Here is a 13,977-nt window from a genome sequence, read left to right as displayed (position 1 = left end):
CGTTCTCGCCCGGGACACCGCCCTAAGATCAGAGTAGGAAGACTCCTTTCTCCTTGGATGAGCTGGGCAAGCCCTGCCCCTAAAGGGGGTGGTGGTGGTGGTGGTGGTGGTGGCGGAGGTGGAGAGAGAAAGCGTCCACACTACGCGCGTCAGCCGGGAGTCCAGACTGCTAAGTGATCCGGGGCGCGCGAACCTCGGTCGTTTGTTTATTTATTTATTTTCCGCTCCCCACCGGGTGCGCTGTCCCTTTAAGTGGGAATGCTGGTGCTGGCTCCGTAACACCGGAGCCGGCAGCTTGTTGATTTCGGGCGCTGGTGAATTTCACATTGTTTCCACTTCACTTTCCTTGCCCCGGGGGAGGCTCGGCTCGGCTCTCCGGACGCCGTTGCCGCCGCCGCCGCTGCCGCCGTTACCAAGCACGGCTCCGGGAGGGTAGGGGCCCGCAGCGGTGCAGCGGGCGGGGACCGGAGGACCGGCTGCCGGGGCCACACGCGCACCTCGCTGCAGTCGGGCTCCTCCCGCGAAGGAGCGCGGCCGCCCGGAGCGCAGCGCGGGCGCGGGGGGCCCGCCCAGAAGCTAGCCCGCCCACGGGCCGGGCTGCCCAGCCGCGACTGGAGGGCCGGGGCGGGGTGGGGGGCGGGGGTGGGTGCCGCGGCTGCCGCGGAGCCGCCGCTCGGCGCGTTTTGCATGAAGATGGCGGCTCCCACCGCCAGCAAGGCAGCCTCCCTGGGCTGCAACAACAAGCCTGCCTTCCCGGAGCTGGATTTCAGGTCGGGAGCTCGGGTGGAGGAACTGAACAAACTCATCCAGGAATTCACCAGGCACGACCAGCGGGAATACGACGACCAGAGAGCGCTGGAGATCCACACCGCCAAGGATTTCATCTTTTCCATGCTGGGTAAGGAGAGGGACGGAGGGAGGGAGGGGGGGAGGGAGGGATGTGTGACTGTGCGTGTGTGCGCGCCGGTGTGATGGAGCGGGTGAAGAGCCCTGGTCCCCGCCCCGGCGCTTGCCCCGGGGTGTCACCCCTTGGCTCCGCGAGGTTCCCTTTCCTTTCCACCGCCAGCCCCGCCGCCCCCTCCGCTCCTGCCTGCGCTGGGCGCGGGGTGCCCCTCTCCTTCCCGATCGCCCGCTCTTTTGTTGGTTCCTCGACCGCGGGGCCGGCGGGCAGGTGAGGCGGCGGCGGGAGACACCTCCTGGCTGGAGGAGCCCCCGAATCGGCGCGGGCCAGGTGACACCGGGTGCCTTGTAAGCCCGGGCGGCCCTAGCAGCGTGCGGAGGCCGACCCGCGCCGGAGCGACAAGTTGCTTCTGTCGTGGTTGCGGCGCGGCGCTATCATGCCGAGCCCCGGGTGGCCAAACTTGTTGGGTGTTGCAGAGTAACCCGCGGAAGTAGTCCGGGCGCCCGGAGTTGCCGCAACTTTGATTTGCAAATCGACTTCCCTTTGAAGGGGTCGGAAGCATTTCCGGTGCCTCTCTGGGTTGTTGCTGAGCTCGGAATTCCTAATTCCTTGCTCGAAAATGACCAGGCTGAGAACTCAGGCCGCGGAGGAGCGCTGTCCCCATGGTCTTTGTGTATTGTCCTAGTGCTGGCCAGGGGGTGCACAGTTTCCCACTCCGAGCAGCCCTGCGTTAGAAAATGTACCCCCACCGTATCCCGCAGTCCCACACCTACCGGCCCTGAAAGGTAAAGAAAATTAATGGGTTCCGGGGCTCCAACCCGATCCCTGGCGTCCTGCGGTGAGATTATTGCTTCTGAGTTGTAGAATGAGCATCCGCTGCTGGGAGCCTCGAGTGTAGCGCTGTCATGCAGCAGTGGTGGCCCCGTGGTTTACATTCAGCAGGACTGGGCTGGAGGAGCCGTGCTCTACGAACGTTTCCACAGTCAGTTTTCCAGATAGTGGTACATGGGATTGGTAAAGGCCTTTTGGCCCAAGTCTTTGCATTCTCTTGGGATCTAATGAGACTGCAGCCGGTCCGCTGTCGCTTGTTCTCCCCCGAGGTACCTTATTGCCTTCAGATTTTCTTCCTCTTAGCCCAAGTCGAAGAGATACAAAGTGAATATGATCCACCGGTACTATGAAGAATTAGGCAAGTTGGATGGGCCAAATGTTAAACACGGGACTATGTTTTCCCTTTGCTGCGCACCCCACAAGTGTATTCTAGGTATTTTAGGTGGTGAGTGGGGTTGAAAAGATCTTTATTGTGATGTTGACAGTTCAACTATTTAAGTGAATTATTATTTCAATTAACAGTGTGGTGGGAGTCGGCTTTCAGAAAGGAGGTTAAAGCCTTTACAAAGCCCCACTGGCCTCTCAAAACCAAACCAGTGATTGACAAGGAGACCGGGGGTGGGGGTGGGGTGGAGGAGGTGGGATGCACAGAAAGCTCAGGGCATCTACTTAAGTTGCTTAACCATGGCCTTTGTCTTTGGCATAACTAACCACCACCTGTCATTACAGCACCCCCCCCCCCCTTCTCTAGGATCTTCACTATAAAGAGGTGGTGAGGATAGTCCTGGATCGGGAAGAGGGAGGTGATGGGGAGGGTAAGTTTAAATGCCTGGCTCAGTTGGAACGCCTGCCTGTTCCTTCACCTGACACAGTGAATTAGTAAGGTCTGAAGCCTCCTACAAAGGGTAAACTATTCCAGGGTGCATGATTTATGCACGTGCTTGATGTCACCGGTGGCATCGTGCTGACAGGTAAACAGGACTGGCTTCTCTTCCTTTTCAGTCTGTTGACCTTGGAAGGGATGCTTTCTCCCCTCTGGGACTCGGCATTTCCACCTGCAGGAGAGAGAATTCAGGAGTGCTATTTAAGCCCTTTGCCCCTCTGGATACTGCCGGGCAGATGGCGACATGAGCCTGCCTGTGTGTGGTGCTGCATTCATTTTCCAGTCCCTCGGTTCCCTTTAATGAGGAGCTGGCTGTTGGAGACCAGCAAGGGTCCCCGTGTGGATTTACTTTTTCTGAAGCACGTTTTTCACTTGGCCTTAAGAAACGAAGTCTCTTTCTGTACACTTTATTTCACTCGCCATGTCCTAGAGATGCGGATGAGGTGTCTGAATGACCCCCAGCTTGTTAAGGTGTCCCTTGGGTGGCCACAGGCCTTCATTTCAGGGAGTTGTTGGGGGTTTAGTTCTCTTGGCTCTGATTTTCCTCTGTCTGAGCTGCACCCGAGGATTGTCAGCAGCTTAAAAAAAAATGTGATCCTCTCACTCAGGATGAAATGGGAAAAGCATTTGTCCAAACCTCTTTAGCAGAAATATGGGTAATGTTTCCTCTGTAGCAGGTAGTTGGGGGCCCTGGGTGATGGCCAGGCAAGCCCCTATCTGTTACAAGGTTGTTACTTTGGACTGAGGTCCCAGGAGCTTCCATCTTTGCGTTTTTACCTAGTTTGGAGGGAATTTTCTGCAGATGAGTGAAGGACATAGCTGTAATCAGTGACTGATTCTTCAGCACCCGGACATCCCCTGTCCTGTCAAAGCAGGGATCTACACAGGCTCCATCACCCACTGGGGGGCTATGGGAGACTCTGAGATCTGTTCTTTGTGCAGACATTCTAGTTCCTTTGGAGGCAGGTGTTAACGAGAATCATCAAGAATGACTTCTATTTCTCTACACCTTGTTCTTTTCGGAGAGTGATTGCTGTTATCTAGTTAGTATTTGAAGGCCCAGACTGTGGGAGAGGGTTGGCAGTGCATAATAAACACCATTTATCAAAATTCAGAGAAATTGCCAGAGTTCATTAATGTTTTAATAATATTTGGTATTTGCATACATACTATCTCTGCTGAGTCTTTTGTTACCTTCATCCCCCAGTGAGGTTGGATGGAGACCGGTGGTGTCTCTGTGGAAACTATGTGCAAGGGAGGTCGTGCCGGGTGTAGTCACCGGTGGACAAGGGTTTGGTGTCATGGCCTGGTCAGGAGAGTAGCTATCATTGGCTGACCAAATGTAGCTCCTCAGGGCAGGAGCTCCTCGGGGCTTTTTGAGCAGGGGCCTCGTTCCCATTTCACAGGGGAAGATGCTAACCATTAGTGGGTTAAAGAAACAAAGATGAGTGGCTGGGAAACTATAGTGACTAAAGACATGTTCCTCTCCTCCTTGAGTCCATTAAAGATAGAAGCGCGAGATTGAGGGAGGAGGGAGGGCCTGCTTTTTGAGGAATCACCTGGTTCAGGATTCTGCTTCTGTGTCGAGCTGAGAGTCTTCACGTAACACAAAGCAGCCTCTGCAAGTGATTGGCGAAGCACTCCCGAGTTGAAGTGTTTTATTCCGTGACAAGATCACCTATTTGAATGCTTGATTGGGACAATCGCAGAGAAACTGTCATCAGATCTGTAGTCCCAGCCCCACTCTGCCGTTTGCTGGCTGTGCGTGGTCTTCGTTTTTTTTATAATCTATTATACATGGGTAACACTGGTGCATCCTTTCAGCGTGATATCTGCAGGTAAAATTACTTCACCAACTGGAAAAGAAGCAGGCATGATTTGATTATTTAATTGAAGAATAAATAATATTATTAGGAAGCACAGTGAACTTCGGCTGGGATGACTCCCACAGCTTTGCTTCAGAAAGAACTATGGAGAACAGTTTGCACAAGCCCCAAGGATACAGGCTGTGGCCAAAGGGAGCGTGGTCAATCCCAGCGTTCACTTATATTTGTTAAGCATGTCGTGGGAGCCTGCTATGAAGTTAGTTCCTCTGCCTAGATCTGTGGGCTCCTGTAATCCGACAACCTTAAGGAAGTGTCCCCTCCATCCTTTGGGAAGATGAAGCAGATGCCGTCTTCAAGATGGAGCGCAGAGGTGTAAAGAGGTCAAGTTCTTATACCAGGATCACATAGAGCTTGAGTTCAAAGCGGCTGCGGTTTGCTGATCTGTTAGACCGTCGTGTCCCCGATGCAGAAACTTCCAACACTTTTCACCGTTTTGCTCAGACAACTGGAAGGCCCTGCATCACCCTGGGGAATGTTCCACTTTTCAGCCTACTCTGCCTGTAAGAGCAGGGGTGATTCTCTTTCCTCATTGGTTGCTATCTGTTTTTTTTTTTCCTGCACCTTAAAAAAACAAACAAACAAACAAACAATTACTGTTTGTTTGCCTTAGCAGGAATCTGAGATTAAAATAGGGAGCAAAAACTTGGAGAAATTCACACGGGTCTGTTTTGACCCCACGCCCTCCCCCACCCCCGTACGGTGCTCTTCCTTGTACGCTCACTCTAAGAATAGGTTGCTGGCGGTCCCCAACCAGCCCAATAAACACCATGTGGCCCCTTCAAAGTACTTCTGAGTGAGTGCTCCTGGACCTCCCGCGTTTCTAGCCCATCTTTATACCTCCTGAGTAGACCATTTGGAAGCGTGACTTTCTGATATATGAATGCCAATGTACCCGGCCACATTTATTGCAAATAATGTCGCCTCGTCGTCGTTGGTCCCCCAGTGCTTGGTAGCATCCTTAGAGTTGCCCTCACTAGTGTTCTTAGAAATTCTAGGATGATTTCTAGTTTGTGCCATCTCTGACAACGTTAGACATTTAGGGCAGTAGGGTCCCTCTCCACATTTGTTTTTGTGCCAGTCTCAGTTGGTTCTCAGCTGTTGTGCCCTTCATCCTCTCTACGGAAGAGTGTTGGAGCCGCGGTGAGTCCTGGGTCTCGTGGCGCTAATGCCGTCATTGGACACTGCTTAGGCTGAACCTCTTCTGTATGCTCACAGCCTGTTAGAGTCTCTCTTGTCCAACTGAGATCTTGCCATTGAATGTTAAGCCCTTTCAATTCCCCCGGGGAGCGTTAGGAAAATCCAGACTTTCTGGTCCCATTTCAGAGCTATTGATTCAGAGTCCCCAGAGATCTCCAATCTGGACCTCCAGCACTTCTGTCTGTCTGACTTAAAGCCTGAGGCTGTGCATTCTCTGTCTGCTAGAGCCAGTCCCAAGCACGGTGTCATCTGGCTGTCTTTGGAGACTGGATCCATGTTGCTGAGTCCAGTGAGTGGAAAACCTCAGAAAATTTGCCCAAGTTTACTACCAGTAGGTAGACGATATGGCTGAAATCTAACCAAGGTCAGACCAGCGCAGAACCTTTGATGTCAGCAAGAACCGTATTCTCTACTTACCTGGGCTAGGAGACCCAGATTCTACCTCAAGACTTGTAAATTCTTGCTATGTGGTTTTTGGCAAGTCATTGTAGAAACTGAGCCTCAGTCTCTGACTGTGTAAGAACAAGAAAGAGCAGTGGGGGTTGATCACTACCGACTTCCTGTGTTTGATTGCATCCGGTTCGGAACCCGAACTCCTTTGTGCACCACAAAAGAAGGGCATTGTGGAGTTGTGTTTTGTAGGCTGTGGTGTCTGTGTGATCCTGTGTCTCCTTAGCCCCTGTTGGGCGTCTTTTCTGCCCATTTCCCATGACTTGGAAACACAACGCAGTCAACCCATTCTGCACGCCAATCACTAATAATATTTCCCTGCACATTTTACTAGACATCTGTGTTTATATTTATACCACGCTTACACCTGTAGGTACTTACATGCATATGGTTTTGTATAACGGAGATCTGAACGGGATTTACGCTTTTTTTTTTTTCCAGGTTCTCCAAATGGGGTCATCTACTGTACCTTGATAGAGGGGCTCTGCTGAGAAGCCTGTGGGGTGATGGTCTCATCCTTTCTTTCACTCACTCTTTTTTTGGCTCTACAAGAAGATGCCATTCTTCAACTTGGAGCTCATTCTGTGGTTTTACTAATTGAGAGTGACAGACCCCTGGCGTGTGTGACTTTGGTGCATCTCCTGCCCCATGTTGCACACTCTACGTAGAAGACTTATGTTTCTTACTTTCTTCTTTTCCTTGGGTTGCCCTCTTTATTGGCTTCTTAACCTGGCTCCATGGAAACAATTAATGGGGAGTCTGTGAACTTGAATGAGAAGAAAGGCTGTCTTTATTTTTATTAACCTCTAACTGAGACAAAGCCTTTCCTCCCACTATAAATATAGGCAAGGAACTATAGTAGTATTAGTAAGTAGTACCTAGGTTTTTGTTGCTGATAGAAGTCACAGGCGTTTTCTTTTGCTTGCTTTTTTCTTACATTTATTTTTTATGTGCATTGGTATTTTGCCTGCATGTATGTGTATGTGTGAGAGTACCAGATGCCTGAGAACTGGAGTTACAGACAGTTGTTATCGGCCATGTGGGTGCTGGGAATTGAACTCAGATCTTTTGGAAGAGCAGCCAATGCTTAGCCACTGAGCCATCTTTCCAACCTTGGCATTTTATTTCATGATACAATGTCATATATTTTGCAAAAGAAATTGGGCCAGTGAGATGACCAGCTCTCCAGAGTTGTCCTCTGACCCCACACAGATGCTGAGTACATGCATGTGCTCACGTACACAAAACAAATGCTTGCAATACAAATGAAAAAGACACCACTGTTGTTTTACAATGAAGGCGGACAGCAGAATTGCTAGCTCCTATCCCTTGGGTTAACAAAGAATTGTATATGATCTGGCTCAAGTTTACTAACAAAACGTGTATTTTAATGCTGACTTCCTTTGAAAAAAATCGGTGTAACATTGTTCTCTTAATTTAAATACCCTGTCCTTGCCAGGCATGAAGGGGTGCACCCAGCGACCCCAGAACTTGGGAAGTGGGAGAATCTTGAGTTTGAGGCCAGCCTGAGTCATATTCCAGTGAGTTCAAGCTAGCCTGGCCTACAAGTAAGACCCTGTCTCAAAACCCCACTAAACAAACAGTTCTGTTTCTAGCAGGAGTTCATAGAGTAGACTGGGCTGTAAGGAGGATCGATGCCACAGAAATAGTTAAGGGTCCTAATTGGACATATTGTCTGTGCTTCGTTTTCTCCTCCCTGCTCAAAGGCCACTTTACCGGTGTGACTTTCCTGTTTCTCTGAGGAGAAAGAATGTTGCCCTTCCCTTGTGTTTTTGAGTACCTCACCACCCTTAGTACATTCTTCTCCTATGTTTATATTTCTAGCACTGAGTAAAAATGTGTACACAGTAGGCAGTCACTAAATGTAAGATGACTTGAGTTAACTCTTTATTATTTTAAGCTTTGTTGTTGTTGTTTTGCAAGACAGGGTTTCTCTGTGTAGTCCTGGCTGTCCTGAAACTCACTCTGTAGACCAGGCTGGCCTCGAACACACAGAGACCCTCCTGCCTCTGCCTCTCGAGGCATACCTTTCATTTTAAACTCTTTTTATGAGCTCTTTAGACAGAGCAGGTGGTTCAGTGGTTTAAGAGCTGCTGGTGAAAAAGACCTGGGTTTGATTTCCAGCACCCACATGGCTGCCCACAGCTGTCTGTAATTGTAGTTCCAGGAATCTAGTGCCCTCTTCTGGCCTCCTCAGGTTCCAGACATGCTTCCAACAGATGTGTATGTGTGTAGGCAAAATACTCGTACATATAAAATGATAAAATCTTCGAAAAAGGAATTGAACTCTTCTGAAATTGTCTCATGATTTTCTCATCTGTTAAACCACACTTGATCATCTTTTTCTGGAGCTGTGGACTCTTGGTCTTACTCTCTTTTGTGGCAGAGGAATATAAGTGGCTTTTTCTACTTAAGACATTCCTGCCTTCCTTAAGACATACCCAAAGGCAGTGTAAGAAATGCCCAGTGTGACTGCTTGCCAAGAGCAGAGCAGCAAACATGTAACTTGTAAACCTGTGGGCGTGGGTCCTTTGTTGTAGCCCTGGGTTTTTGTGCTCTGGGCATCTCCTGGACCATCCCCTGTCCATGATGGGGCTTGGCACGAATCATCATTCCCCCCAATAAGGTGTTGAGCAGGTTTATCATTCATTCTCCAAATGGTTAGATGCTTCCTCTGGGACTCCAATTACAGCCATTCTTTGTTATAAATGGAGTATTTACAGTCAGTAATAATTTATCTTTGCACAGTAAACAACTGCAGTCCACATTCTTGTATTGTATAACGGGGTTGGGCTAGGCTTTCTGAGAGATTATATAAGGCAGCCTTAACCTCCATTTATGCTTGGGGTCACCGAGACCAGGAGGACGTAGCACTTTATTCAAGGTTGCAGATTTAGTGGTGGAGCAAGACTCAACCCAGGTACAAGTGTCTCCTATTGCAAGATACTGCAAAGAACTTACGGCGCTTTTTGCCCTCAGCTGCCTTCCACAGGTTTCCTGGGACAAATATGTATTCTCAGACAAGGCCAGGGCCGCAGGTGTCATTCACCTGAGGGTTTTTTGTTTCTCCCCTGAGCTGAGGCTATGTTGTAGACAGTTTAGCAGAGTGATGTGTCTGTTTTTAACCTCGTGGCCATATATTTTCCTGGTTGCTGGCCCCACCCAGCTTCTTCTGTTGGTCTCTGGCATTGCTTGCAATGAGCTCGGGGCTAAGTCCTTGTCAGCTGAGTGATTACTTAAGGACAGTTCATAATGATGCCATTCCATGAGGCCGTGTCTCCAGGGAAGAACTCTTTGTCATACTCTCCAGTGCATTTTTGTGAATTCCCTCTGCACAAGATAGAGAACTAGAGATAGAACCTGCTGTAAGTAAACCAGTGGAAGGAACTGGTATTCAATTTTTTTGTTGTTTTGTTTTTTTTGAGACAGGGTTTCACTGTGTAGCCCTGGCTGTCCTGGAACTTGCTTTATAGACCAGGCTGGCCTCGAACTCAGAGATCCGCTTGCCTCTGTCTCCCAATGCTGGGAATTAAAGGCATGCGCCACCGCCACCACCTGGCAACGTGTTCATTTTTTAAAATGTATTTTCCTCAGTACAGAAGACTTGATTACTGTTTGTGAGTTAAACGAAGCCCAGAGTGGGAGTTGGTCTAGATTATATTTACGTTTTTGTTTCTTCTAACTAGGGTTTGAATGGCTGCCATGTACACATAGTGAATGGTGTGAGAGGCATTCATTCATTCATTCATCCATCCATGGTCGGTGTGCCAGCCCTGTGTTAGCATAGCTACTATCATGCAATTACTGTGTAAGAACATGGAGGAGTGAAGACTTACAGCAAGGCTACCTCCGAGCGAGGCTTCTGTTCTCTAGAGGATGGATACTGTGATTAAACTTGCAAATGAATAGAGATGTGTGCGTAAGGAAAACAAGTAGCCTGGACTGTCACCACGAGGGGTAACTGGTTGGCTGCCGAGCAAGCAATGGAGAAGGCTTCCTTGGAAGCCCAGGAACGAGCCAGCTGCTGGAAGCCTGGGTGGCGGCGCACTCAGGTAGACAAAACAGCAAGTGTAAGGGGGTACAGTGGCAAGCATCTTTCAGGGCTACTTAAGTGACAGTCGTCTTACCTCTGAGGAAGAATGGTTTTGTGTTTAGTTTGATCCAGGCTGAGGAATGTAGTGTGTTTCCTGTGGTTGGAGGCTTTGCAGGTAGGACCCTTGGGCAATGCTCTTCTCCTGTTCTGGGTGTTCAGAGACAGGGATGGAGATGAGGGGAACATAAAAAATCAGATAATAAAACATTAATGATTGCTTATTCTTATTCTTATTATTTTGGAGATAGAAGCTTGCTGTGTAGCTAGTCTAGGTGAGACTTGAACTCACTGTATAGCTCAGCCTGCCTGTGAACTTGTGGCATCAGAATCCCCAGTGGTGAGCCTCCGATTGTCGTCGGGATTACAAGCTTGTACCATCATGCCCAGCGGGATCACAGATGGCAGAGAGGCCCCTTGTAGCCCTGCTGTTCTCTGATTTCACCTCTGATAACCCTGGGGCTAGAAAAAAAAAATAAATCCTGGGTTGATTTGTGAACGCTGCAGTGTTCCGGGGATGACAATAATAAGCCTTTTGTTTTCGTCTGGTCCTCCCTAGTTTACAGAATACCGTCATAGACAGTTTGTCCTCCAGACTTAGCCTAACCGCGTGAAGCAGTGATTGTACCTGGTACACCTTCGGAAGACAGGATGGCCAAGAGAGAATGCTGGCACCTCGCTGAAGGCCAACCCGACAGCGGCTGAAGGATGGGAGTGGAGTGAGGGTATCAGACTCCGGTCCTTTGAAGGCATATAACACGGGACAACTCTGTGGCTTCCCTGAAGCCCAGCCTGCCTTGGAGAGTAGAGAGGGAAGCAGGCTTCAGGGTCCCGATGAGGTGCAGAGATCCAAGGCAGCAGGAAGCCCAAAGCCTGTGCATCTCCACTTGCCCGTGCCTGGATCCTCATTCAGTTTGTAAGCACTTCTCTCGGCTGCTTCGAGAACACCCTTCTAGCAGCTGCAGCTGTTTCTAATAGCAGCTGCGTGTGCGGCTTGTGTTGTGATTAATAAAGGAAACTCAACAGTTTGCTCTCGCAACTGTGCCCTTGGTGTGTGCACAGCCTGCTTTCAGGCAGGCTGTTTCTGATTTGGAGCAACACAGTCCTCCTGGCATATGGATACAGTTTTCAGGTTGTGGTGACCCCCTCCTCCCCCCCAAACCATAAAATTATTTCGTTGCTACTTCATAACTGTGATTTTGCTGCTGTTATGAATCATGATGTGAAATATCTGATATGCGACCCCCCCCAAGGGGTTGTGACCCACAGGTTGAGAACCTCTGATTTAGAGCAAAGCTGGCGGCCTGAAGGCCCTGGATGGATTGGATGATGAGGGAGTGATGCATGGGTTGGCTCACTAATGGTGGTGAGCCTTCATTGTCAGGGAGTGTGTGTGTGTGTGTGTGTGTGTGTGTGTGTGTGTGTGTTGTGGGGGCGGCCAGCAGTGAAGCAGGCCCACCATTTTCCAGTGTTTGGCTGCTGGGTAGTTTTAGAGCTTGAGTGTGTTGTGTATTCAGCTCCTGCTTTTAGCAGGGGTCCCCAGCTTCGATCCCAAGTATCTGATGTCGTAGGCCTGGGATGGAGTCTTGAACTTGCAGTTCTAATACATTGGGTTAGGTAGCTGCTGTTTTGGTGACCACACTTCCAAAGCCACTGCTCCAAGACCCAGGGTTGACAGCTTTGTGATGTTTGGAGTTTTCCATGAGAAATAGACATTTTAAATATTAAGAACAAAGTAAAAAAACTTAAAAAAAAAACCACAGTGGGGTTTGAAACTGTAGGGGTCAGATAGGGGTCAGTGGGGTCAGATAACACTGGATCTCTTGGCTGATTTCCTCTGATCTGAGTGCATTAGAGAGCCCTTGGGCTGAACTGGGGCCGAGTGATGGGGTCATAGTTCATTCGAGAGCATCCACTTATATGGGTTGGGGGCGGGGCGGGATAATCATGACCTCATGTTTCGTGTGTGTGTGTGTGTGTGTGTGTGTGTGTGTGTGTGTGTGGTGTGTTCATCTGCCCTAGCTTGCATCCTACTTTTATTTTTAAGTTGAAAATCTAGCTATGTCCCATTGGAAATAATGATAATTGCACGAAATAATGTTTACTGTGTCCCAGGCACAATTCTTAAGTATTTTATACTTGGCCTGTATTAACTACATTAGTATTAACTGTGCTGTGAGGAAGGTAATTGTAGCCCTTATTTTACCGATGAGAACCTAGAAGCAATGATCAGTAATGCCAGACATCGGGCGCTACTTGGTGGAGTGGAGATTTGAACCCAAGAAGTCTAAGTCCAGGCAGAAAACAAGTAAGTTGTGCTTGTTAGTTGTTGATTTTGTATGTGTGTGTGTGTTTGTGTGTGTGTGTTTGTGTGTGTGTGTGTGTGTGTGTGTGTGTGTCAACTCAAGCCAGGGTTATTTGGGAAGAAGGAACCTCGATTGAGCAAACATCTCCATCAGATTGATCTGTAGACTTACAAATCTGTGAGACTTTCTGATGTGGGAGGGCCCAGCCCCCAGCCCACTGTCGGTCCCCCACCCCCACCCCTGCAGGTTGTTGTGGGCTGTGTGAAGAGGCCTCAGAGTGAGGCCTGAGGAGCAGCATTCCTCCATGGTCTTTGCCTCAGCTCCTCCCTCAAGCCTTAGCTTTCTTCAGTGAGGGACTGTAAACTTGTAAGCTGAAATGAATCCCTTCCTCCCCGAGTGAGTTGCTTTGGATCATGGTATTTATCATAGTGACAGCCAGCCAGCTAGGACCTAAGTTTATACCTTCTTCTTTTTATTCATTTAATTTTCTTTGTGTGTGTGGGTGTTTTGTCTGCACGTATGTCTGTGTAGCATGCCTTATGCCTGGTGCACCAGATCCCCTGGGACTGGAGCTACAGACAGTGGTAAGCTGCCAGGTGGGTGCTGGGAATTGAACCTGGGTCCTCCAGAAGAGGAGTCATCTCTTCAGCCCCAATAGACTTTTTTTTTTTTTTTTTTTTAAACCTTTTTACAGAAACACAATGAAAGAAACCTTTCTCATGCAAAGTGGAAGCCATTGAAAGAATCATACTATTTACTCTTCCAAAGACACTTGAGAATTAGGTGGCTGGATTTCCTCCCTCCTCCATTTTACAGTCATGGAAACTGAGGGCCACCTTGAGCCCCCCAGCTTCACTTTTGGGCAGAGTAGAGATTAGCAGAATGTCGGGCCATAGATGATGCCGAACAAGGTGTTTGCACACAAGTCAGTCGGCCGGCTCTGTGTTTGCCCCCCAGGGAAGACTGCCTGGCTTTGAAGTCATTTCAGGAGGGCCCTGCTTCAAGGTAGGGGACATTTCTCTGCTACAAAGCCTCCCTGTAGTTTGAAGTTCTCTTAATTGCCTTTAGAGGCAGGATGCTCAAAAGAAAACCTCCTGGGCTGAGTGTATTTGGGTCCATCATGTTTGCTTTGGTCTTTTTGATTGTTGCCTGTCCCTTCCTCCCTGGTTCCTTCCCTCTGAAGTGTGTGCCCTTTTCCACCTGAGCTGGTTTCGTAACTCAGGTTGTTATTTTGATCTCCGAACAACCCAGTCTGGGGTAAGGAAGGCTGGCTGGTCCTCCCTGTGGGGGTTGGAAGAGTGGGAGCCCCGTAGGCTGGTCTACATCTCAGGGAGGAGAGCTGGCTTGGCCCTCTCTTTGGGTTGGTGGTCTGGGAGCTCGGAGTGCCGAGGACTTGGCACTCTTGACGGGAT

At 49.3% G+C, this 13,977-nt stretch overlaps 1 protein-coding gene across 2 annotated transcripts in view; it reads left to right on the top strand.

Annotated features, from left to right (window-relative positions):
- The first annotated feature begins 637 nt into the window (after positions 1 to 637).
- The window catches only part of Mb21d2 (Mab-21 domain containing 2), a 119,150-nt gene continuing 105,810 nt past the window's right edge, over positions 638 to 13,977 (top strand). Inside the window, exon 1 of one of the 2 annotated variants that reach the window (XM_006974466.4) lies at positions 638 to 898. In XM_006974466.4, coding sequence (XP_006974528.1) covers positions 688 to 898 — 211 coding nt within the window. In that variant the 5' untranslated portion in view covers positions 638 to 687. Of the gene's footprint in view, positions 899 to 961; positions 1,687 to 13,977 lie in introns of those variants that run through there. The other variant, XM_042259122.2, reaches the window with a different exon arrangement.

Source organism: Peromyscus maniculatus, chromosome 12, assembly GCF_049852395.1.
Source record: "Peromyscus maniculatus bairdii isolate BWxNUB_F1_BW_parent chromosome 12, HU_Pman_BW_mat_3.1, whole genome shotgun sequence".
Classification (NCBI taxonomy): Eukaryota; Metazoa; Chordata; class Mammalia; order Rodentia; family Cricetidae; genus Peromyscus; species Peromyscus maniculatus.
Note: the sequence above shows the minus strand (reverse complement) of the source record. Positions and strands in the feature narration are given on the sequence as shown.